Source organism: Eretmochelys imbricata, chromosome 3, assembly GCF_965152235.1.
Source record: "Eretmochelys imbricata isolate rEreImb1 chromosome 3, rEreImb1.hap1, whole genome shotgun sequence".
In the NCBI taxonomy this organism is placed as follows: domain Eukaryota; kingdom Metazoa; phylum Chordata; order Testudines; family Cheloniidae; genus Eretmochelys; species Eretmochelys imbricata.
The window spans coordinates 139,889,703-139,915,902 of NC_135574.1; the positions used below are offsets into that span (position 1 = coordinate 139,889,703).

The following is a 26,200-nucleotide window of genomic DNA, read 5'->3' on the forward strand; positions in this document are numbered from 1 at the left end:
TAAATGTTAAAAATGGTAATTGGCACCCTGGTACATTTTAAAAGGAGGGGTTGTTCCCTGAAGCATAACGTATCATATTTAGGTTTTCAAACATTTTTTTGAAAGTGATTGCTGGATTCTAGAAAAACAAGTATATGTGTTTAAATAATCATTGTTCTTGGTATTTACTGGTAATTTTCTAGGTTAGGCTTTTAATAACACTAGTAATCAACACAGCTCTATATGCTGAATAATATTAGAAACTACATAAAGCAATCTATGATAGTGAGATAAGTGTAGCTATTTCGCTTTGATAAAAATGTAAGAGGTCACTAAAATTCTTATTGTAAATAAGCTGTTCTTATTTTACATTTAGCTTCATGTTTAGAAAAGAAAAATGTAATGTCTCATCTTATGGATGGCAAAGTAGCAATTGTTCTTTGGTTTCTCAGCCATGACCTGACCTTCTGGCTAAGAGACAGAGTTGATACCTTCCTTGGCCACCATCTGTTCATAATAAATATATATTTAATTTTTAAAAGTGGACAGTGGGTCACTTGGCTGATATACTAGTAAAATCATTAGTACCTTATTTTACTTTAGTATGTTTTCTTTGAAATTGAGAAGTTGTAATTTCCCAATAAGTTTCCCTTACTGAAAATTGGTTTAACGTGCTATCTAATCAAAATGTAATTTATGTTGTGGGTAAATTTAAGTTTTTTATGAAACGGAGTTTTTAAATTATTGGCTTAATGTGCCCAGGTATGGTGGGAAAGACATAGTTTCTATATGTACAAATAGGAACATATGGTTATTAAATATCTTCTCTTATGACCAAAGTCCGCATTTCTAATGGCTTGTTAAAGAGAAATTTAAAATGAATTTAGGAAGAGAAAACATGATTGAATTTCTATTTTCTTTCTTTTTCCCTCTCTTCCTCCCTCTGCTGGGATTTAGTTCCTGTTCAAGGTGTACTTTGTATGCATTACATTCATGTGAAGTGTTAACATTGTAAAATATACACCCAAGACAAGTTTGTTTTGTATACTAACCTGCTGCACCACCTTATTTGATGAATAATCTGTAGTATGAACATTATGGTCCTATGATATTTTAAGATTCTGAAAAAACAGAATTTATGGCAAGTATACCTATGGGCATGTGTACACACAAATTGTACTATTTTAATTTTACCAATATAGTTAAAGTCCAACCCCCCTGCCTAGTGTGCATTTATAGTGCTTTAATGGTGCTTTATACTTTATAGCCTGTTCCTTTAAGGGGCTTTTATACCAATATAACTGGCCTTAATATACCAATAATACCAGGCCTTAATGTATGGCAGAATATTTTTGCCTATTTAATGCAATATAGACTTCGCTTTTTAGTACCTTCATGGAATTTGAACCATTATACAGTACATTTAAAAATAAAATAATTTGTGCACAGCTAATGCAATATAATGGGGAAAAGTACTTTTAACACAATGAATTCAGTGTTTCCTCAAAACAGCATCTCTTGGTCAGTGGCAGTATATAAAAATAAAACGGTTGTTATGGCTTAAAACGTGCTTTCTTTTATTTTCAGAGTCGTAGCTGTGTTAGTCTGTATCAGCAGAAAGAACGAGGAGTACTTGTGGCACCTTAGAGACTTAACAAATTTATTTGAGCATAAGCGTTTGCCATAAGGGGTTGCCATACCAACTCTTAACGAGACCAATCCATCAAGGTGAGCTGTTAACAGCAGGAGGGGGGGGAAATCACTACAAAAATTTTTTTTTCTCCTGCTCATAATAGCCCATCTTACTCGATTGGTCTCGTTAAGAGTTGGTATGGCAACCCCCATTTTTTCATGTTCTCTGTATATCTATCTTGCTACTGTATTTTCCACCGCATGCATCTGATGAAGTGGGCTTTAGCCCACGAAAGCTTATGCTCAAATAAATTTGTTAGTCTCTAAGGTGCCACAAGTACTCCTTGTTTTTTCTTTTATTTTGTGTCTCAGTCAGGAATCATAGAATCTAGAGTTGAAAAAGACCTACAGTATTGGGTCATTTAGTCCATCTCCCTGCCAATTTGTTGCACAGAGTTTTCACTACTGCATCTACGCTACTGGGAACAGCTATCTCATTATTATCTTGTTATAAAACAAGGAACATGTTGAATCTTATTTGAGAAATCTACACAAAATGTTTTTCATTTTTACTTTTTATTTATTGAAAAATCAAACTGTAAGTTAAAAACAAAGCCAAATCCTTAGTGAGACTGAAACTATGGGAAAACATTCTTTTAGAATTGGCATTAAAATTACACCTAGCATTGTTCTGAGAGAGAAAATAAAGAACTGAGTTCCAGGTCCGAGGCAGGTTCAAACCCAAAGGTCTTAAACTAAGGAATAGGAGGCTCATGTATCTAGGCTTCAGAGCCCAAAACTGTATATAAAGGAATTGGGAAGTCATTGACCTGCATGGGCTAGACTCAGTTGAAAGATGTACATGTTTCAGCATTTTTGTAAATAATAAAAGGCACCTATGTTATATAGTGATAGATTATTCCACAAGAATCTAGGATGAGGAATGGAATTGTATGTGAAATATAATATGAAAGTGTTTTGCAAAAGAGATTTATAGAATGTTTTACCTGGTAGGCCATAAAGCAATCACTAAATGTAATCTAGTTTAGAAAGTATAGATGCAAGGATTACTAACTCTGCATTGGCGAGAGATAACCAGTCATAGACCTGTGTTTAGACGTGTTCATGAAATGTTAAAAGGAGGATCTGATTTAAGGGCTAAGCTAATGTAACTTTCCAATAACAGACCAAATTCAAGGACTGATTAATTTAAATTCATTTTTATGAAGCAGTATTACCAACTTCAAGTGATCCAAAAAATCATGAGCCAGGCCCCTAAAAAACACAAAATATGTTTTAAAATCTAGTGATTTTTATTTACCTTCTGGTTTTTGAGCCTGTAGGAGTCATGTTTTCAAGCTTTTCCTTGCATCCCTAAGGGCTAGAACCCCCTCCCCCCCACCAATAAAAGCTGAGATTCTCATGTAACCACTAGACTTCACAAGATGGGGCTTTACAAAAATCACCAATCATGATGAGAACCTCAGTAAAATGGGAAGAGTCGACAATATTGATGAAGTTAGGCTAGTACTATATATTTTGTATGTATGTATTTAAAAGCCAGTATAGCTATTGTGGTTTTAGTCAGAGATGTAATGACTCCATTAGCCAGGCAGACAAGAGTGTGCTTTAGACACAGAAAAGAGAACACAGGGAAGTCTTTTTGCGCCAAAATAAGCTACGGCAAATGTTCAATTACAGTTGTACAAAATGTGCAGTTTTGATTGTCTGACTTGGTCCTGAATGGCCAAAGTACTGAGGCATCTAGGAGACCAGGATGTGGTAATTTGTATAACTGTTTTCTGATTTCCTGTGTTGTTTCATATAGTTAAAGGCTACCACAAGATTTTTTTTAAAACTATATTAATATTATATACAAAAAACCCCCTGCATGTTTACTTTAACAAGAATGTGTTAAATGACATCCTCCACCCCACACTCCTTGAGGAATGGTTGTAAATTTACAGGGCCCAGTTTTCAAATATGGCTTGGGCTCAGGAATTATGAAACCTGGTAGCTCTTGATCAATAAATTTATAAGAATCATGGGTGGTGATCTCTCCCCTACTTCCTCTGGAAAAAATAAATCCATGACAAAAGTTATGTTAACTTATACCGTAAAATTGCATAGTAAAATACTCATGATAGGAAATGTGAAAGTTAGGGTTGAACAAAACTGAAGGTGAACTACCTTTGAGGATTATAGTAAAGTCTTTGTGTTCACATCACCAATCAAAGAAGGGAAATGCTTGACTGGTGAAGAAAGGGCACAACTCTGTTCAATACCAATCAGACTTAGCACAAATAGTAAGCCATTACCAAGTCTTTCCTGAAGGTATTCAACAGTCCTCAGGTCCACTCACATGAAGTCCCAAGCATATGGCCTTGACTACTGCAGTCTAGCACCATTATACATTAAGCCCCCTACAGAACACAAATGCCATTTTCCTGTTTAGAGCAGGGGCGGGCAAACTTTTTGGGCCGAGGGCTACATCTGGGTGGGGAAATGTTATGCAGGGCCGGGTTGAGGTGCAGGATATGGGAGAGGGTGCGGTGTGCAGGAATGGGCTCAGGGCAAGGGATTGGGGCAGAGAAGGGGTGCAGGGTGTATGAGGGGGTTCAGGGAAGGGGGTTGGGGTGCAGGAGGGGTGCGAAGGGCAGGAGGGGGTTCGGGGCAGGGAGTTGGGGTACAGCAGGGGGCTCAGGGCAGGGGGTTGGGGGGTATGGGGTGCGGCAGGGGCTCAGGGTGCAGTGGGAGGCTCAGGGCAGGGGGTTGGGGTGCAGTAGGGGTGTGAGGTGCAGGCAGGGGGCTTAGGGCAGGCAGTTGGGGGGCAGGGTGTAGGAGTGGTTCAGGTTCTGGGCCAGCACCGCTTACCTAAAGTGGCTCCAGGGTGGCGGCGGCAGGCGCCAGGGAAGGCTGCCTGCCCACCTGCCTGCCCGCCCCGGCTCCACCCTGCACTGCTCCGGGAAGCAGCCGTAACCACGGCCCCTGGGGGAGAGGGGGACACAGGGCTCTGCGCACTGCCCTTGCCACGCCTCCAGGTACTTTCCCCAAAGCTCCCACTGGCTGCAATTCCCCGTTCTCGGCTAATGGGAGCTGCGGGGGGTGGTGCCTGGAGGCAAGGGCAATGCACAGAGCCCCACGGACATGGTGCCAGCTGCTTCTGAGAGCGGCGCGGGGCCTGCGGCACCACAGGGGGCAATCTCGCGGGCCGGATCCAAAGCCTTGAAGGGCTGGATTCGGCCCACAGGCCATAGTTTGCCCACCGCTGGCTTAGAGGGTCATGGTTTTTACCCTAATAACCTGTGGCTTTTGCTGTTTCTGCAGCCTTTCCAAAGCTAGTTTAGTTTTGGTAGTGGATTCCACCACAAATATTATTTAACCTACTGAATTTTCAAGGACTACTTGCAGAATCTGTTACTATTAATAAATCTGTTCTAATATGCAAGAGAGAGATACCACAAGTGAGTGAAACATATGGGTATTTTTATGCAAGAATACTTACACAGACACAAAAGTAATACATAGAACCTGATCATCATTAAAACAAAACTTTAAATTGCATATCCCGGTGTGCTCATATAGATAGAAAAGCTGCTTGCTTAAATAGTCAGGCAAAAATGTCCTCACACCTCTTTTTAGATGATTTGCTTAAAATTGTCCAACAAAGATAGAATGTGCTCACCACAAATTAATGTGGTGGGTCTTTGTCCAGGCAGCAGGAAAAAGAGGATGGGGTTCCTTTAAGGATTCCGACTGCATTTGGGTCATAAGGGAGAGGAAACGGGGCGGACTTACCTGAATGCAGCCAAGAGGGGAACAAGAAGTGGCCAAACCAGGTGGGAGCACTGATCCACCATGTGCACCTGTACTCTGTGCATTCTGGAATTCTCATCAGAGAGAGCAGCTACCAGCTAAGATGGAAAGGTTCTGTGCTGGGCCAGTTCTTAACCCCTCCGTCACAAACTGACTTTTGGCTTATTTGGTTGTAATGGATTGGCTTTAGTGTCTATAGATGGTGCAAAACTCTACCATCATCTACCTGGCCAGATGCATTCCATCTTCATGGGCCTGCACAACTGTAATGTGCTAGCACATCTCAGCCTGCAGTTGCTGGGTCCTGTGAGAGCCAAGCTAGACCTTACAGCTCTCTGGATCCTCTACTATGTTGTTGAGTTGGATCCTGCTTTGAGGCCTGTAACTAACTGACCTAGTAAGGTTTGCTCCTGAAACGATGATTCTTCAAAAACCGGGGGGGAAAATATCACTTCCAGGATGGGACCCTGCAATTAAATATGAACATAACCTTTAATTATAGTGTTGTTGTCACTTCCACTCTCTTATAATATCACATGTGAAATATTCATTAGAGTTCATCAGCATGAGAAACTGTATGAAATGGCTTTTGCTATGAAAGAGGCCCATAGTTTGTGTTTTTATTTTTATCTGACAGCAATATGGGGTGAAATAAAAATGGTTAAACAGACCAGAAAAAATGATGGTTGTATCAGTCTTTCCATTAATATTGTGGGATCAGCTCTGCCGGCTACTGCCACCAGACTTTGCTCTGAGCCAGAAGGGAAGTGCTGCTGTGTCTGTCATAGCCACCCTCAGTGCCCTTACTGCTTGCCTGTAAGTGTCTGCTGCCGCTGTGCGGGAGGGAGGACAGACCTTCATTTCCATCTAACTATATTGGTGCAGGCTGTGGGGAGAGGTAATCCCACTTCACTCCTCTCAACTGCCTGTTTTTGGGGATAAAAGAAGCACTACTTAGACTCTTCTCTTATTTCTTGATAATGAGATGGGAGTAACCCTCCTCCTCTTTTCCTCCTCCTTCGAAACAAAAACCACAACCATAACCCCCACATCCTTAAAATACCTTGCTCCAGGGTGAGAGTTATTAAACCAAGTTTTTGCTTACCTTTACTGGTGGTTGCTGAGTTAATGTCTGGTGCCCCAGTGCTTGCTATTAAAAATGTCTCCATAGGCATTTACCTACATACTGGGGCTGAAAGTGCTGCTCCAAAAGAAGCTATTGCAGTTCAGACACTTTGGCAAACCAAATAACAGTATTTTCAGAAAAATAATATAGTCAAAATCCCAACAATTTTATGTGTTCTGGCCATTCCCCCTTGTCCAACTATCTAGGTATTCATCCTACAGTCATCTCCATCATATCAGAATGCCAGATTGGTCTTGGGGTTGACCAGAGAACGGCCATAAGGGCCCTTGGTAATTGTCCATTTATCAGTATTGTCAACGCCAACAGTTTGAAAAGCATGAATCAAAAACATTTAGGTCTTTATTTTTACACACACACGCACACAATCTTGCCAAAAGTCTGTCTCTTAGTTTTTGAACTCCCACTACACACCCCCAGTGTGTGTGTATGACAATTACAAGTTGAAAATTCTACCTTAACTGCATAGGAAATGTGCCCCACACATCCAGGACCCTGGTCCCTGACACCCCCCATTCCTCACTCTTCATTGAAAAGTTTCTCTTCCCTCTCCTCCACCGCCCCAGTAGGTCCCCTACAGCACCAGCATTCTCTCCAGCAGGCTCTTGTCATGCCCCACTGCACTTCCCTCCGCAGCAGCCTGCAGGCAAAAAGGCATCACCTGAGCTCCTATCTCCATTCACGCTCTATCACTGTGCTGTGGTAGTGGAAGAGGGGATGATGAGGTCATGGCTGCTGATTTTGGGAAGGGGGCATCTCTGCTGTGCTGCACCTGTTTCAGTGCTTTGGCCTTGTGAGCGCACACAAAGCCATTGCTAAGATTGCCTGCAGCACAAATAGCTCAGTGGCCTCTGAGCTGCATGTGTTTTATCACACAGTTGAAAGAGCCTCCAAAATGGCAACAGTCACAACAATATGAGCATTGACAACACAGGATTACAGCCTGCACTGTTTCAGTGGGTTGCATCATTTGTCCCTTGGGGTCTTCAGATGGCCTATTGATTTGTGTGATGGTCAGAAGACTTAAATCCTTAAATGGGGCTAGATACAAAGCAGGGGCATATTTTGCTACTATGCTTGCCTTTTCCATCCACTCCTGAACTGGAGTTGACTTCCACCCCAAAGTTTGGTTTTGTGTTTTTGTCTAGCAACTTTGTGTACCTATCTGCTCTTGTTTTAATTACCTAGTTACATGAAACATTTTTTTTTCTTTTTGTGATATGTACATTTTAGGGGATCTTATGAGGCATATACATTTTTAACCAAGTTTTTACTACTTGTTTGTACATCCTCACAATTTATCACATTTTCATAGGATTTAAAGAAGATTTAAATTTTGAAGCCAAATGTAGGCTTTGGATGTTCTTGATTCCCATCCTGTTTTGAATAAGAAGCAGGGTACATTTACACAGCAATTTAAAAAAACAACCACCATGTGCACTGTTGGGGACTGTTCGGAATTACCCTGATGATGACTCTAACTCTCTTTACAAAGTTGGATAGTTCTTCTGATGTAATCTGCTGTGTCAGATGGCCCTGTCTGGGAGGCCGGAGGTTTAGAGACTGCTCAGAACATAGGGCTGCCTGATTTGATATCAGGATTAATACAGGGATTTGCTCGTAGTTGGAAGAAATGGCTACAGTCGATCCCTACTGCAGGGAATATCTGCATGTGCAGTAGTGGATTTTTTTTATGTCGTCCAAAATAAAATATATTGAATTTTTACTACATATGTGCAAAAATATCTTTTCGTTAGCTTGAATATATAGAACAATATGAATGATTTATTATCTGAAAAACTATGTAATAGAAGACCACAATAAAAATTACTCTGGGATCAAACTTAACGTTAAAAATATCACATTTATAATTGCTTTTAAATAGAGTATCCAAGTATGTTTGCATGTTCATACTGAAGGTAACAGTAAGCGATGAGGTATAGCCACAGTCCAGCAACGATGTACACATATACTTAACTTTATGAACAGTGAGTGTTTCCATTGATGTAAATGTGGCTACTTGCATTGAGGAAAGTTGAACATGTGAGCATCTGGGCCTACATATGTGGGAAATAGGTAATAAAGTATCATGTTGAGCAGTGGCAGATTTAGAGTTAGTGGGGCCTTGTGTGCTGCTTCATTTTCGGGGGACCCCTCTCAGAACCCAGCCAAGAAGAAGAGGAACATTCTTTCCTCTTCCTCCCTCCTCTTCTCCCCCCCCCCCCCCGAGGTTTTTTTTTGTTTTTTTCCTTCATCCTCCTCCTATATTATAAGTAATAGGAAGTAAATGAAAATAAAGTGAAAGACTACAAAAACAATCAAGGTACAACTTTTTTTTTTTTTTCCCCACAGAACACTTGCAAATTGCTGTGGATCATGGTGGACCACTTAATGATCTTTCCAAATGTTGTTTGTACTGTTAGCTAACTATTGTAAAATGCTTTGGATAAGAGCACTTTATTAAAAAAACCCCCCAAAAAAACCCCTTAATAACCTTTCCTCAGTCCACCTGAATGGAGTTCTCCGACCACAGTTTGAGAACTTCTGGTCTACATGAAAGCTTGGTATTTGCATTACACTAACATGAAAAAGGTGTCAAAATAAAAAGTATAGATGACGCATGAATGGAAAAATAAAAGTTAACATCCTCTGAAGAAACTTATTCAATAGATTTTTTTCTACACTTTTTCTTTACAAAATTGTTAATTGTCATCATAAAGTAATATTTTGTAAAGAGGCACTTTCACTGTTAATATTGCCTAACTTTTCAAATGTTCCTGACTCATCATATTTTGCAAATTATTTTTAACTCATTTCAATACAGAAACACGTTCACCAGCAGCATTTGTGACAAGTATTGTTAATACTTTCAAAATGGTTTCTACATTTGGAAAGGTTGCCTGCAAACCGTCACGTACAAGTCTATACAAATCAACTGGTGATCTCAAAGCACAGACCTCCTCATTTTTGATAAAATGAATGAAATGTTTCACTTCATCTTGAAAAAGATTTGTGTCTATGTCCTCTCCGTAGAATTCACTTAATTTCTTACTGTAGTGGCTTTTAGCATTTTCGTCCAAATGTCTGTCAAAAAACATGCAAAATAAATCAACAATTTTCTTAGAGATTCACCTCTTCTCTGCACTACTTTTGTGTCACAAATTATTGTGGAGACCATCAATGTTATCTTCTTTCCCTTTTAAATTGATTTCATTGTCTCTAGTTTCACTGAAAAATAACTTCCTACTTTTTTTACACTTCTCATCAGATATATCAAAGAAACGTATATTTTCTGTTCATGTTAGTACCTCTGCTTCCACCAAGCTATAGTCATTTCGAACTTCCATGACAAAACTTTTAACTGAGGCTAACAATTGTGCAGCATTCAATAAATTTGTATCAAGCTTTTGCAGCAATTTCCGGATGGCATTAATTCTTTGAAGTAAACAGTTCCACAAAAGAGTAAAAACAGCAATATCATACTTTTCAAACTTTTCTGCTAAGGATTTTGCTTCAGTTTTCGCACATGGTTTTTCAGAATTTGATGTGGCTATGTCTAATAAGGTTTTTTTATATCATCATAGCTCATTTTGAAAGCCAAAACAGCATCTGCACGAGCAAACCACCTGGTGTCACAAATTCTTTTGACTGTCAAATGTTTTTCATTTGCCTGGTCCAAGCGTGATTGTAGCATACTCCACCAATGCATGGAAACTGCGGGGGGAAAAGGCATACACGATTTGAACGAAGTCAAAAAAATGTGTAGCTCCCTCACAAGATTCGGCTGCTGTGTTGCAAATTAAATTTAAGGAATGGAACATGGTATGAATAAAGCAGAGGGGCTCGCATTGTTTAGTCTTGTCTGTAGACCTGAATATTTTCCTGCTATATCTGTGGTGTTGTCATGGGCAGAGCTTTGATAATTTTTGATGTCCAAACCTGAATTTGCAATGAATTCCAAAACAGTTGTGTCTAGATATTCAGAAGTGTGGGATTTTAGCAGGACAAAACAAAGAAATCGCTCTACAACTTCACCATTGCCGGTCACATATCTTAAAATTAATGTTAATTGGTCTACATGACTCACATCTGATGTTGAATCGACTATTATGGAATAGTACTTGGCATCCTTTACTTCATCAGTGAATCGGTTTCTAAGCTGCTTTGCCATTATAGTGATAAATTCATCGTAGGTTTGGTGTGTTATAAAGTTGGTCTTCCCTGAGCCGCAAGACTGATGATTTTTCAAATGTTATTTGAGAAAATTGTCAAATTCACTAAGCTATTCAAGGCAGGTAAAAAAATTACCTTTTTGATTTGATAATGATGACTCATCATGTCCTCTTAGAGGTAGTCCCAAAGAAGACAGCAGTTTGACCATGGCAACAACACGTCTCAGCACTTTCCTCCAGTAAGAACACTTCTTTTCAAACTGAGCTGATAACACAGAATCAATTCTTCTAGATAGTTTACACCTTTGAACGAACTTACACATTGCATTAGTATGAGCATTGGAAGTCTTATGATCAGTGGTATGTCTTGCAACGTTTTTCCAATTAGAGTGCCCGTCGACGGTTTGTTTTCCTTTACTATGGTCAGGGAATAATTTGCAAACATAACAGTAGACTGCCTTAGTGGTTTCTGAATTTCTGTCATCCCATTTTTCTTCATCCTCAGAAAATGGGACTCATAAAGACCTCTAAATTGCTTTTGTCCTGCAACCTCATACTCTTTTCTCAAATTTTCCATATTATCTAAGTTTTTCAGTTTATTTACTAAGAAACAGTCTATCATATCCAAGTAGACAGATTTTGGCCATGATGCAGTGTCTTAACGGTAGGTTTCTTCCCTTACTTCGACAAAATTACCTATATTTTGTAGTTCCATTGTCACTTCAGAATCCGCTTGTTCAACTTTTGCAGTTGTTGTGGTATCCCCACAACTCGGCAAGTGATCAAATAATTCAGATGTTTCCTTATCCATACTTTTTTATGAATGTCCATTATTCAATACTTCAAGCTTTTTAAAGTAAGATGACAAATTGTCTTTTGCTTAGCTTTGTCTTCTTTCCTCACCTTCATTTTTTTGCATTTTTGACTGCCAGACTCAGTGTTGCTTCATTGCTAAAAAACTGACGTTGATTTTAGGAAGATTCAAAAGGTCTGAAAGAGCAGGGGCGTAGCCACAGTTGGGCCTGAGTAGGCCGTGGACCACCCAGTTAGGTTTATTGCAGTTAATCCCACGTTTTTATCAGACTCTGTAAAAATGAGATTTTGAACCATTACATACTAGTGACAAATCACAGGCATTGTTGCAAAGTGCAGGAGGGTGCTTTTGTTCAACTGGATAATTGGTCAAGGACTTTGACTGGCAAATGACAATTTCCTGTAGTTGCTGTTATGCTATTGTCAAGACAGTGGAAAAACTGGCGAAGCAAAATTCTTTGCTAGATTACTTTAAAAAAAAAATGTTTAGAGTACAGTTCATAGAATATGTTTGCAGAATGCAGAAAGCGTGGACCACTTTGCGACTTGCAACACTTATTAAATTCAGTCATTTGTCAGATTTGTCCTACATTTTGGGGTCCCCTGTTGTCGGGGGCCCCGTGCCATTGCACGGTTTGTTTCACAGTAAGTCCACCATTGATGTTGAGGTGGTCCTGATTTTTTTAAGTAGTGTACTGCCTCCTGTAATCACGTGTTCTCCGTAGAAAGGCAGTCATCACTGAGTTATATTTTTTTAAAAAGGATCTTCACTTCGTAATTTGTTCCTCTATTTTCGTAATTATTAAAGAGACCACAAGACAGAAATATCAAATGGAAAAAATGCTGTAGATTCATGATGATACCGATACATACACACTTGTAAATTTTTTTTTTGCTGAACACATATAGCAGTACTTTGTATACACAGAACTGTTTTTCAGTTAATATTGATTTATTATTGCACCTCAATCAAGGGAGATTGGTTTAAGAATTAATGTTACTGGCTTTTTAAAATACATTTGGCTTCTAGCCTATTGATTTGTTAGAAGGCTTCCAAAGTATTTTGCTAAATTTAGTTCAATGTAGGATTTTCTTTTATCAGTGGTTAATCATATTCATTTGTGAAAGATTTCTTTGCCTTTTCTGTCAGCTCTGCAGTTATTCTGAGTTCTATGAAAAACATATCCTAGCTTAGAAATTTAAAGTTGCAGTTTTCTGCATACAATAAAGTCTACATTCATATAGACTAGAGTTAAATAATTATTTTAATTTTGTAATTTGACCTGTTTTGAACAAAATTATCAAATTTTTTAGAGGTAAAGAGGTGTCTAGTTAGTTAAATGGAGAATTTTCACAAAACACTTTAGCATGGTTAAATGAAGATAGTCGGTTCGATTTAATTTGAGAAGAGGCTGTTTGTTTTTTAAAAAGAATCTCAATATTTATGAGAAATCATTCTTTGTTTTTGTATGAAGTTGCATTTAGTTTACTTTGAGCCCATCTACAGTGTGTTAGTTTGAAAATGCCTGTAAGATTGTATAAGGGTTCTTGCCCTATAATCTAATGAATGAGAAGTAAAATGCTTGTTTGCTTTTTAGTATTGAGAGACTGCAAAAGATACTTGTTTCCTACAAAAAGGGAGGTTTAAAACATAAGTACTTGTTGATTAGGACATCCAAAAGTAGTAATTTACAGAGACAAACAATTTGTCATTTCCTATATTTTCCCCATAAGTTGATTTTATGTAGTAAAACTTGATCCTTCTGTTTTTGAATACTATATTATTTTTTAATTTAATTTATTTGTGGTGAACTGAAATGGCAGTTCTTCTGTTGGGTTTTATTCTGCAGTCTTTATACAGACAAAGTTTCTGTTTGTGTCTATGGGAGTTTGAACAATTGAGATGGAAGACAAGATTACGTAATAAATATATTTTTTAAGTTCCATACAAAAATATTTAAAGAATGATAAAGTTACAAAGTCAAACACTCAGAAGTTGCCTGTGCAATGTTAATGTGGTGAATATGCAATATGACTCTGTTGTCCAGCTTCACATAGGAAGTCTGTGATCAAGCCACAATACATGAGGATGTCCTTTTGTGTTCTTGCAACTCATTGCCTTGTTCTCTGTCTGTCCTGTGGACTGAAAGAAGCCGATATCCTGAAAAAATAATACATGATCATGTAATTAAAAATGGTACCATGGTATAAATATACAATCAGGTCAAATTAAGGTTTCATAGACCTGATTATCATCAAATAATTCCAGATGTGAATGATTAATGGCCTGCTTCTGATTCTGCACTACTACGTGAATGAGCTCAAATAGCAACCATTGCTTGCAGTTGCATGGATTGGAGGGGGCAAATTTCCTCCCCCGGCTTCCATAGAATTCTCTTGTGCTTAAGTTACTCATAATAGGCTTGGGAACCAGGATTGAACTCTAAAAGAATAAACACACAGTCTCATGATGTGTCTCTTTACAGTCACATTTATGATTATAAGTGCACTTCCTGATGATCAAATATAAGCTTTAATTTTGTAAAGGGATGTATTATTTTATGTACTACGCTAGTACACTTTGACCTCTGCTAAAATACTGTCATCATCACTTCCCCATGCTCTGACCGCAGTACTTCACACCTTGCTTCCTTCTTTAGTTTAGTGTCCCTTTTTAAGCACATCAGATTCAAGTTCCTTGACCTTCGAAGTTTTTTTACAAAATGTTGTCACCACCTACATCTGCTTTCAGTTCTCACTGACTCTCCTCCCATACCTTTCTCCTCATGTTTTCCTTATCCCAGAGCTTGACTGTATGACAAGCCAGGGTCCGATTCAGCTATGCAGTAGTTTGCCACATATTAACTCACTGTGTGGACCCTGCTACCCTGCACTAAAAGTTACATAATGTGCTTTGACATACTGCTGTTTGAAACTGGACTACACCATTGCCCTAGGGATGTGCATCAGTAGGGTCTGTATGGACACTTTGTGCATGACACACTGGCATGCACTGGAATGTATGCCCCAGCTGGTATACACAAACAACACATGTGGACTGGGTTTGTAACTTGGAAAGAGGAGGGGAGACCATTTACAGGAGTTGCCCAGGACGCAAACACATCACAACCATAGATAAAGGTACCCTTCAGATCACCCTTATACATTGGACCAAGTGTCCTCAGGATTGATTGGACTGATGCACAGCCGGTTTATAAGGCTGTCTGAAACAATCATATCTTTCACTATTGTGTAAAGTGGCCTGAAGATATGTAATATACTATGTTTCAGGAATAGTACCAGAAACTACTGGCTGAATTATCGGACCAAACTACTTAATGGTATTTGCGGTTTGGATGGTACTCCTTTTAAGGTGTTGATACATAGCAATAAGTGAGAGTTGGTTTTTTGTTTTTTTTTGTTTTTTGTTAATCAAGCCTTCATTGTACTTGGATGAGAACAAGCTCATTGAGACTTAATCCAAATAAGTTTGGAGATACTTTTGGATCCCTAGTTGTATGGGTGCTTTTGGTGGGCGGGGTGCCTTTTTATTATTTCTTTTTGCTGTGGTGATTGATTGTAACTGTTTCTGACGTGAACTTTTCCAGACTTATCCACTCTTTTGTGGGTTACTACAATGCTGTCTACATGGGGCTCTTGAAAGCCCACTTGGAAACTACAGGTGACACAGAATGCTGTAGAATGCCTGCTTAATGATGAATATTATGTGGAGAATATTATGCCAGTATTTCAGACTATACTGGCTCCCTGACTGCTTCTGGTTGGAAGTCATGGGCACGTATTGATCTTTAAAGCCCCACCAGAGGTACATTGTTTGGGTCCCAGCTACTTTGAGAACCTTCTTTTCTCTGTGCATCCTCATGACAATTGAGATCAGCTGATGCATTCTTGCCTTCAATTCCTTGATTTGAACATCTGGCAGATGGAGGCAAGCCATTTTCAACAGAGGTCCCTTCACTTTGGAATTTGTTTCACGCTTTGGTCCGACAGAACCTGAGCCTATTTACCTTCAGGAGACAGTTTAAAGCCCATCTGTTCACTTAGGCTTTTCCCTAAGAGTGTGGTGATAGGGTGTGTTTATGTTTATAGTTGGAAAATAGAGGTTTTTAAATATGTAGTTGACATTTGTCAACTAATTTATTTATTTTTTAAAATGTGGCCCTTCATGAATACCTTACTTTTATTTAAAAAAAAATAAAAAAAAGTTGCAGGAGTGTTGCTTACCTCTGTAGATGGGAAAGAACTCAGGCAAGAAAATAAAAAGGATTAGGGAAAACAAACATTAATGAACTGCTCTATTAACTAGACTAGAACATAGTGAATCTGTTGAGATTTTCATTCTATCAAACTTAAATGTGATACCCTTTGGAAATGAGAAAAATGAAGATTCTTTTAAAACACATGCTTACCATCTAAAAAATATTACTAGTACAATACATTACTTTCATTGAAAGTACCTACATTGAATACTTACAATACACTGAATTAATTTATTATGATTTCCCAGTTTCCACATCTTTGGGTTAAACTGTAAAACTTGCCTTTAGTTTTGTTTATTTTGTGTAGTTTCAAGAAATAAGTGTGTGTCTGTGCATGCACGTGTGTGTGCACGCTCGCACACTTATTTCCTGAAAATGACATATATTCCATGCAATATTTTTATTTATTTTATAGATATATAAAAATAAAATAAAATAAAAATATTGCATGGAAACATTTAGACAGATTTTAATCTGATTTTCCTTAAAAAATATAATTTCAACAAACTAGAATCCTAACAAGAAAGTAATATTTCATTAGAAATGCAAAAGGACTGTTTTGAGTGGGGAATGGTTTACACACTGATACCTTTTGTTGGATGTGGATACTGAATTTGTTTGAGGCATCATGACTTACTATAAATGCTTTGGGCTGATATTTTCATGAAGAAACAGAGACAACATACAATGAAGGTGTTTCAGGAATACATATTAACACTGGAATACGTTCCTTTTTATTTAAGATATTTGAATGAATATTTAAGTAAACTGGAGAATAATGTTAGTGGAAAGTTCAGTAGTGTGGCATAAAGGTACCTGTATAAGTGTTTAAATACTGAACAAAGTTTTGCTACGAAAGGTGTTTTCTGTTTTGGAAGAAGGGATAGTTCTTTTAGTATTTTTGAGATAGTTAATGTAGGACACTTATTTCTCTTTGAAAATTTTATGTGCCTAGAAATATGCAGAAGGCTTACAATATATACACTAGAAACAAAGACCCCAATCCTGCAAAATATGCACATGCTTAAATTTAGCACATCAGTAGTCTAGCTAACTTTAACTGGACTGTTCAAGTACTTTAAGTAGGTTTGTATTGCTTAGTTATGTGAAGAAGGCAACAAGATTTAATAGTGGTCAGCATCTTACATGATCAGGCCCCACAAATAAGAGCACTTTTAAATGAATACAAATGGTAAGAAACATCTTAATGCCTTTTAAAGTGCAACATGAAGTGAATACAAATCAAATGTAGTTGTTGTTTTTTTAATGAGTTGATTGAACAGAGAGAGAACACATGGGAACTAAAATTTTACAAAAGTCATGGGGAACATTTTTGTACAAGAATATTATCAATGTTCATGTTGACATATCTGTTCGCGTAGGCTTATTAAAAATATTAAGAAAAAATATAGCAAAATGGTGAAATAAGATAATAAATGAAATGAGCTTTGATACTTCAAATTACTTCCTTTCATTTCCTTGTTTCTTTATTAAACTTTATTTTTACAAACCAAAGAACTCTATTCCTTTCTTCATTAAATTAAATCATGCTTTATTTTTCTTATAACTTTTGATCACGTAAGGTAGATTGTCTTATAATTTACCTACATATATTTTTTTAAATGTATTTTCGCCTGTATTTTTAAAGGAAATAGAGAAATTGGGATTAGAGCTGAATGAAAACAAACTGCGTTTGGAACAAGCACAGCAGGATGCAGCAAGAGCCAAAGATGAGTGCCTAAAACTGACAGAACTGCTGGGTAAATCTGAGCACCAACTGCACCTCACCAGGTACCCTTTATCCTATTACATGCCATAGCACCAATTTCATTTTGCTAATTTTTGCCACAGGCTTCCCCACTGTTGTTGCAGATATTCATAATCATTCACTGCATGCATTGCTTTCGGGCATTTTAGAAGAAGCAAAGATGTGGTAAATAAAGCACCCATTTACCTAAATGATGATCTTTCAAAAAGCCAAAATACATTTATTAAGTAAAAAGTCTGTAAGCACCGAACTGTATAGCATCTATTGGTTTAGAAACTTTAATGCTTCAAATTTATGAATTTAGGGTATTGTGACATAACAATGTAAATACTTACTGATGTCAGTTATGAAGCTATACTTCATCCGAGATTAAACAGTCTACATAATTTAACACTCTAGGAATGTAGGGAGAGATTCAGGACAGATCCATGAGAATAGCATTTCTGTCATTTGCCTCAGTGAAAATAATAAGATTGTGTGACACAAACATGTTTCTGTCACTCTGGGCTCTTTACAGGTTTATTCCATCATTGAACATAAATTACCAATCTACCCTTAATTCTTACTATTAGACCTGTAGAGAAAATTCCAGAGTGGCAATTTTCTGATTATTAATTCCACCTTGAGTTTTGGTAACTCTTAAAATTTCTCTTTTTGCCAAATACACAGCTGCTTCTTTTAATCTTTTGTATCACTTTTATCTGTTGGTAAACATCCAGTGTCAGATCTGAGGCCCTTACTCAGTCCTTAGTTAGACAAAAAGCTCTCATTGGAGTCGATATAAATTTACCTGAATAACAGCCTCAGATTTTGGCTAATTGACAGTGGAGTATTCACACTCCTACTCTAATCCTGCACCCACTGAATTTAGTGAGAATTTTGTCATTGGTTTCAATGACAGCAGAATTGGATCCAATGAAAACTTTCTAAATTCATTTAATCAGTCTTTTACTCCCCTAAATTTCAGTGTTATTCAGAGCACGGTAGTTTAACAGATGGAAGAAAGCACCACCGTAACAGCCTGTATTCAGAGAAAAAAAAAATATGCTAGAGGTTGATGAACTTGAAAAAAGTTTTGGGTGAGTTGTTAAGATATCTAAAGTTTGGATTTAGAAGAACTTCCTTAATAATGATTTGTTGTGATAGTTAACCAAATGGTTTAACAAGCTCCGTTTTAGCAAAAGACTGATCATGCATTATAAAGCAGTGTGATATCTTGGAGAAAATCCTAATAACACATTTTTTTGTGAAAATCTTTCTCTCTTAATAATACAGACTAATAACTATAAATTTAACATAGTTCAACACTTAAATGCAGGTGCATAATGTCAAAATGATTCAGGTAGCTATTTAATTACAGACATTTTAGAATCTGACTTAGTGTATACAATATGGCCTTTTATTGATAAAATAAAAAGTATGCTTATGTTGATTTAGTATATAGTTCTAACTTCATTATAAAAAGTGAAATATAGGGGCCAAATCTTCCCCTTAAGTCACCAAATTATATAATTATCTGTTCTGTGTAGGTTCTGTTACCACCCTCATAGGGTGGCCAGGTGTCCAGTTTTCAAACGGAAAGTCCAGTCACATCTGCTGGCCAGACACGCAAAGTCCGGTTACTGCAGGCAAGGAGGTCCCAGGTCATCACTCAGGCCGGGCTGCCTCCTACCTGTGTTGGGCAGCTGCAGCTCCCAGCCCTGACTCTGCAGACGAGTCTGTCCCAACCTGGGTGGGCAGGGGGAGAGGGAGGGGAAAACCAGCGAATGACGAGAGGAGGGAGGAAGAGGAGCGAACAGGGGGCAGGGCCTTCAGGGGTGGGGTGGGGCCTTCGGGGAAGAGGTACCGCAGGAGCGGGGTCTCGGGAGGAAGAGGTGGGTCAGGGAAGGTTCCAGCACTCCTGCAGGAGTGTCTGGTTTTAAATATACAAAGTTGGCACAGTAGCATCTGACAGCCATCCAGTAGTGTATTAAGTGATCTTACTAATGTTGGTCAGGTATGGACAGGAAAAAGGAGCCACTCTTTCTTCCTCTGAGTTGTACCCGTTCTCCATGCCACTCGTGTCCCTCTCCCTGTAGCATCACATCCTGCCAAGAACAGGTCTCTCTTAATAAGTGAAGGGGCAGATATGGCTGTGAGTGTCCCACTTTCAGATCTTTCATTGAAGGCACTAAATCTCTTTCTGGTGTTCCCATTTTGAATCCAGTAATTGTTTAGTAATGTGATACACTATTGTAGTTAAATACTTTGATTTTTGCTCATCTCAGGCCATGGGAAAGGGTAAATTGCATTCCCTTTCACATGCAGGAGCAGCCATGCCAACAGAGGCATTCATCCCAGGGGGAGTTGGCAGTATTGCTGCTATCCTTCCCTGCAGGTTCTGCCAAAGAGAACAACTTTTAAGTTCTAGAGCCCAGTCTTCGGAAGGATGTTGAGAAGATGCACTGATTTAGTGCATCTCTTAGGTGTCCTGACCTTGCCCTTTTCTAGCTGTCTCCACTGTGACAAAGTTCCTCCTCTGCGTTGGTGGGTTCTGCGCTTTCTGGCGGATTTGTTCGCCTCAGAGGTTTACAGCAGTCCTCAGTTCGGCACCTTTTGTTAGTGGCACAAACCTGCTGTTCACTCAGCTAACCTCATCACTGGCCAGCATGGGGAAGAAGAGGAGAACAGTCCCTGCAGTCTCTGCTGGGCTACCTAAGGGGTCAGGGGACAGGCCAGAGACCTTCTCCTCCGGTGGGACTCACAGTCCAGATCAACTCCTCTTATATCAAATAGGGAGTTGGGGGGAATGAGGGGAACCTGGGCCCCCCCACTCTGGGTTCCAGCCCAGGGCCCGGTGGATTGCAGCTGTCTATTGTGTCCCCTGCAACAGCTGTGTGACGCTACAACTCCTTGGACTACTTCCCCATGGGCTCCTCCCAACCCTTCTTTGTCCTTACCACCAGACCTTCCTCCTAATGTCTGATAACGCTACTACTTCTCAGTCCTCCAGCAGCACACCCTCTCACTCTCAGCTCCTTGCGGGCCCCTCACTGACTGAAGTGAGGTCCTTTTTAAATCAGGTGTCCTAATTACCCTGTCTACCTTAATTCGTTTCAGCAAGTTTCTGATTGTTCTAGAACTGCCCCTGTTACCTTACCCAGGGGAAAGGGATCTACTTAACCTGGGGCTAATATATCTGCCTTCTATCACTCTCCTGTAGCCATCTGGCCTGACCCTGTCACACCACTTACTTTCTGGACTAAACTAGCTAGCCAGCTCTATGCCTCCAAGTAGAACTGGAAGTGTGGGTGGCTTGTTCCCACTGTGAGTAGTCTTTCTGCTACCATGCGTCCATAGCCCTGTTTCTTCTGGCAGAAGCTAGAGGAATCCAAAGAGTTAAGTCGGCCTAGTAGTCTTCTGCTATCTTCTACTTTGTTGCTAAAAGAGCACATTACTAAACAGAAGATTAGTGAAGTACTAAAGAACATCAGTCTAAGTATTTTGAATGTAAAGAAGAATACAATCAATATAAAATGCTTAATTTAAATATTGGAAAACTAGAAAGTAAATATTATAGATCAATTGGATTAAATGAGAACATGCAATCCAGGCCTGAAGGGGGAAAAAGGAAATTATCCACAAGCTATTTTTTGCAGGGGAAACTTCTCACTCACCTCCTCCTGTCCCCAAAAATCCACTTTCTAAACACTGGTTTGATACAGACCAATTAAACTGCTTATCAGTTAAAGAAACATGCCTGTTAAAATAGTAATTCTTAAAGTATTTATTTGTCTCTTGCATATCACCTTTGCTTCTGGATCACTGGAATGTGTGTTTACTTATGTTGGGAGTACAGCTTTCTTAGAAATCCTTGATGTTTAGTTAATGTACATATTTTTGTTCCTTGAATCCAGTTCATAATTCCAACTTCTGTATTTGGAAATGACAGAAAAAATATGGCATTATTGATGACCTTGAACAATAACCATCATAATCTTGCATACAACATTGGTCACCTTCTCCCTGCATTTGTAGCTTCACCATAATGTGACTTTAACAAATTTGTTTCAAGCCCTGTATGGTTATGAAATAGTAATTAAGTTCCAATATCTCACCTGTTGCATTCCAATCTGAGTTTTCATGTGAGAACTGCTATAGGAAGAAAACATGGGCCTAATGTTGCCTCAGTGAAATTAATGGCAAAACTCTCATTAACTTTTTAATAGGCCAGGATTGGACCCTGCTACATGCACCATGCCATCTGAATGCTTGATTTGCAGCTTTCAAAAGGCATGAAGCATTCAGGCCTGTTTAGTCTGTGAGAGAATTATTACCAAAATCATATTGGTACTATAGTGGTGGGGATTAAATAGGAGATGCAATATGATAATCAGAATGATCTGATTTTAAAATGTCATTTAATTTATTGAAATAATTCTTTCACTCTTCTTGTGTAACTGAAAGATGAGTATGAAATCTCTCTCATTACACAAAACAACTAAAAGTTAATATTTGTGCTTCAGTTACAGTTTTGTCTCAAGAAGTGGTTCCTATATCCCTATCCAAGAGAAGCTACATAAATTCAAGGAAGTGAAGTAAAGAAGATATTGGGCTTAATTCTCTTTTGTTTTTAAGTCTAATATTTCATTCACTTTGTTGGTTCATTGTATCTCCTCTCAAATCATGCCAATCAGAAATGCTTATGATAGTATCAGAATAGACTCATGTCATCTCAAATTTTGCTGGGAGAGAGAATTAAAGCAGAGACTCATTTACTCCTTTTTTTGCAGTCATTGCAGGTAGTGTTGGATGTCAACTTTGTAAATGAGGAAAACATTACTTGAATAATATATGTCACCCATGCTTTTAAGTCCAATAATGTGTGACCTCCCAGGCTAATTTGAATGTCTGAGTTGCTCTTTAAAGATCACATATTTGTAGAAGTTTATACCACATGATGACTGTGGCTGTTTGCAGTCTCTCTGTACTTTTCTGAGGGAAAATGTACATAATATGATTGAAATATCACCAAAATATTTGTTGACAAAATATCTTCAGAAAGTAACACATTTGAAGAAAATGTCTTTTAGGGCATACAGTTGGTTTCAGCAGTGCTATGGCCTTTGTGGCTTCAAATAGCTACAGTACATCAATGCTTCTAGTAGCCTCTAGCGAGTTTTCAACAGCTCCATTGGCATTAATTGCAATCCATGTATAATAAATAAGGTACATAAATTAAACCTACCATTCTACCTCCGGGTTCTTGTGACATTATTAAATTGCTAGAGTTTTGCTGTCATTGCTTATGATGTCACCAGAATTCCTTGCTAGAATTACAGCCTGTTTATAATCTATATTTAGGCTATATTATTCTTTATATTATAAAATATAATCTGACAGAAGTCTAATGCTGCTACTCACTATCCTTTATTAAAGCTATACAAAACCTAGTATCAGCTGTGTTGTTTTCAAAGTAATATCTGTTAGTTATCAGCAGAATTATTTAGTGCGTTGCCTTTTATTCAGCAATTTTAGCACATCAGAAGCAGTCTCCTATTGATGATAGAGGAGGAATTCTAATGAGATTTCATTTTTAGTATTAATGGTATTTAGTGTTAATTAGTAGCAGTGGATAGTGTCTCATTTTTCTAAACTACTTGTTTTCTAGACTAATGAATATAGCAAAAACACCAATCTATGGAAAAAATAGCAAAAAAACCAAAGCTTAATTGTAAACATTTTATACGCTGTTTGTTTTGTATGAATAGCTTTATCTATTAAAAAAATAGCGTAGGAAGGCGTAATAACATGAAACAACTCATATAACTAATAAACTTTTAAAATTCTGTTTCATATGTTTAATTTTCATTAAATTTAGGGATAGTTGTGACTATGGTGTTGTGATTCAGTCAACATTTATTTCTATCTGTTTTTCAAATAAAAGGCATTAGGATGCCAGAAAATAAACTGTTAACGGAGAATTAACTTCTTTGGCATGCTTTCATACTTATCTTCCAAATTAAAGAAAATGAAATGGGCAGAAGCAGAGTGTAGATTACCTCCTTTTTGTCAAAAATGGTGGGAATTTGAAAATTAATAATAAAAAAGGGAACAGATGCAGTAACATGCCAGAGGGAGATTAATGTGGAGAGTAAAATCTGTGAGCAACAAAACTGAAGCAAACTGAATCAGTGGGAGGTGGTTGTACAATCAAAATCAGGATAAAAGAGAAATTACAAACAACCCTGCACTTGTCAAAGTAGTAGTAATGAAATCCTAACTCTGCCAGCAGTGAGAACCTGTGTTAGCACTTTGGGGTAAGGATGGTAGCTGGGTGCCAGGTAGGAGGGCAGTGTTAGGTTGCTGGGCAGCAGCCATCTTGTGTAGAACAGATGGCACTGAAAGCTGGCAGGGGAGGGGCTCCTTAGCAGAACTAATCAGACAGTAACAGATAGGGCAGCTGGGAAGACTGACCACAGAGAGGGAAGCTGCAGGGTAGCTACAGAGCTCCATGATGTTTACAGTGGTGTGCCCATTGGTCTGAGATAAGACCTTGCAATGTCTTTTTACTGCAGAAAGTACACAAACTTTTGTTAAATAAAGAGTTTATCTTATCATCCTACAATAAAAGGAATGTATCAACTCATTGCTGAGCTAATTTTGTGACAACATTGTATTTTGAATCTTTGCTACCAAGAAATTTTGTGTGGCCTAATCCTTGCAAAAATAAAAATATACTATCAGGAATGTCACACACAATCATAAGTTTGTGTTCCATATTTCATTAATATACATAATGAAATAATTGGAGATTAATGTTTGTATATCTGTATATTTATCTAGAGAGTGATCCTGCTGGCAGACTCCCTACTTCCATTGATGTTAATGAGTGGTTGGCATTCAACACCTTTCAGGATTGGGTTCTTCAGTTGAATTAAATATTTTATGATGTTTATGATGTTTGATTTTGTTCAGGAGGAGCCATTTCCTTCCTCATAAGTGATAGCCTATGGGAACTGAATTGAGGTCCTAGTCCTGTAACCTTCAGTCACATGAGTAAATTTTACTCAAGTAAGTAGTACCACTAGCATCAGTAGAACTACTCACAGGAGTAAGAAACAGAATTGTAACACGGAAGACAAAATAACCCAAGTATAATGAAAAAGAACTGACTGACTTATTATATAGTATTATTAACTAGTTGATCATGATATTAAAATAAAAAATAATTCAGATATACAGTTGGGTTGTGGATGCTGATCTCATCTTTTAACAAAGAAAGCTACATCTGTATTTGAACTTGTATATCTCTCTTTTACAATAGGTTTATAGCTTGGCTCAATTATTCATTTTGAGTGGGGAGTGGAGGAAACATTACAGGGATTTGAAATAGGTGGTATAACATAGCCATATGCTATTTATGCAGCAGTTTCTGCAATAAATCTAATTTGGTGCTGTCAAAAAAATTAGACTTATCTGATATAGCAGCACATTAGTAAATGATTGTGGTAGATTTGAAAGTTGTCATTCACTCTGCTTACTTGTATCAGAAATTTGCAAAGCCTTTTTTTTTTTTTTTCTTTTTCCCCGAGCAACTCTATGAAAATTTCTCAGTTCTTTGTCCTGCAGCTGTAGAAACTGCAAATATTTCTACAACTGAAAAGAAGGTCTTGCTTTAAGGTAATTGTGGAAGGGGGTGGAAGAATGAATAACCTCTGTTAGCAGTTATATGAATGTATAGGCAGAAAAAATCAATAAAACGGAGGGGGGGGGAAGCTAGATCTCTCCCTTGCCTACAGATTTTTCTAGTGCAGCTGAAATTGTTTATTGCATTATATAGTATGTAGATAAATTAACTGCTCTGAGTTATTATGGAAGGTAAGATATTTTACCTGCCATCATAAGACCATATGCTGCTTTATAAAGACTGATATTGCATGATTTGAAATAAATCGGCTGTGTCTTCTTCTGGCAGTGCCTTTTAGAAATTGCATTACCAGTTTATTTAATAAGCAGTCAAGATAATACATGATTATTTAAATACCCTTACATTTAATCATGTACAAATATTGTTTAAGGTATATATTGTGAGTATTCAAATGTTATTAACAAAGTTATAAGAGAAAACAAAAATAAAGTCAATATAAGCGTGGGGTGAGCAAGGAATCCACCAGTTAATTAGGGAACAGAAAAGCTTTATAATATCACGTATTTTCCTTTTCTCTTCATTTAAAAAAAAATGGTTTTTAAAAACCTTGCTGATTGTTATTTATTTTGATTTGTTGCTCTACCATACAAGTTTCTCAAAAGAAAGGCAGTGATATGTTTTCGGATTCCCATTTTAATTACAGTGAAAATTTACTTTATAGTGTTTAAACTGCCACTGGTGAGAAGAGAATTTTACTAATGATTTCGTCTTTTATACAACGAATCAGTCTGTTAAAGTAACCAAATTGTTTCTGCACATAGAATGCATTTACAATGGTAACAGGTAACAATACTTGCAGCGCTTCTGAGCAAGCAGTGTAATTCAGAAATAATACAGATGAGATTATCCACTGATTACAAGAAAATTAAAAGTAGTATTTTTTTCAAATGTCTTTTTAAAAAGAAA

At 37.8% G+C, this 26,200-nt stretch overlaps 1 protein-coding gene across 7 annotated transcripts in view; it reads left to right on the forward strand.

The window, feature by feature from the left end:
* SDCCAG8 (SHH signaling and ciliogenesis regulator SDCCAG8) overlaps positions 1-26,200 on the forward strand; it is a 154,924-nt gene that overhangs the window by 49,661 nt on the left and 79,063 nt on the right. For all 7 annotated transcript variants that reach the window (XM_077813473.1, XM_077813474.1, XM_077813469.1 and 4 more), the window contains one exon: positions 17,485-17,627. In XM_077813473.1, the coding sequence (XP_077669599.1) occupies positions 17,485-17,627 (143 nt within the window). The remainder of the gene's footprint in view (positions 1-17,484; positions 17,628-26,200) is intronic.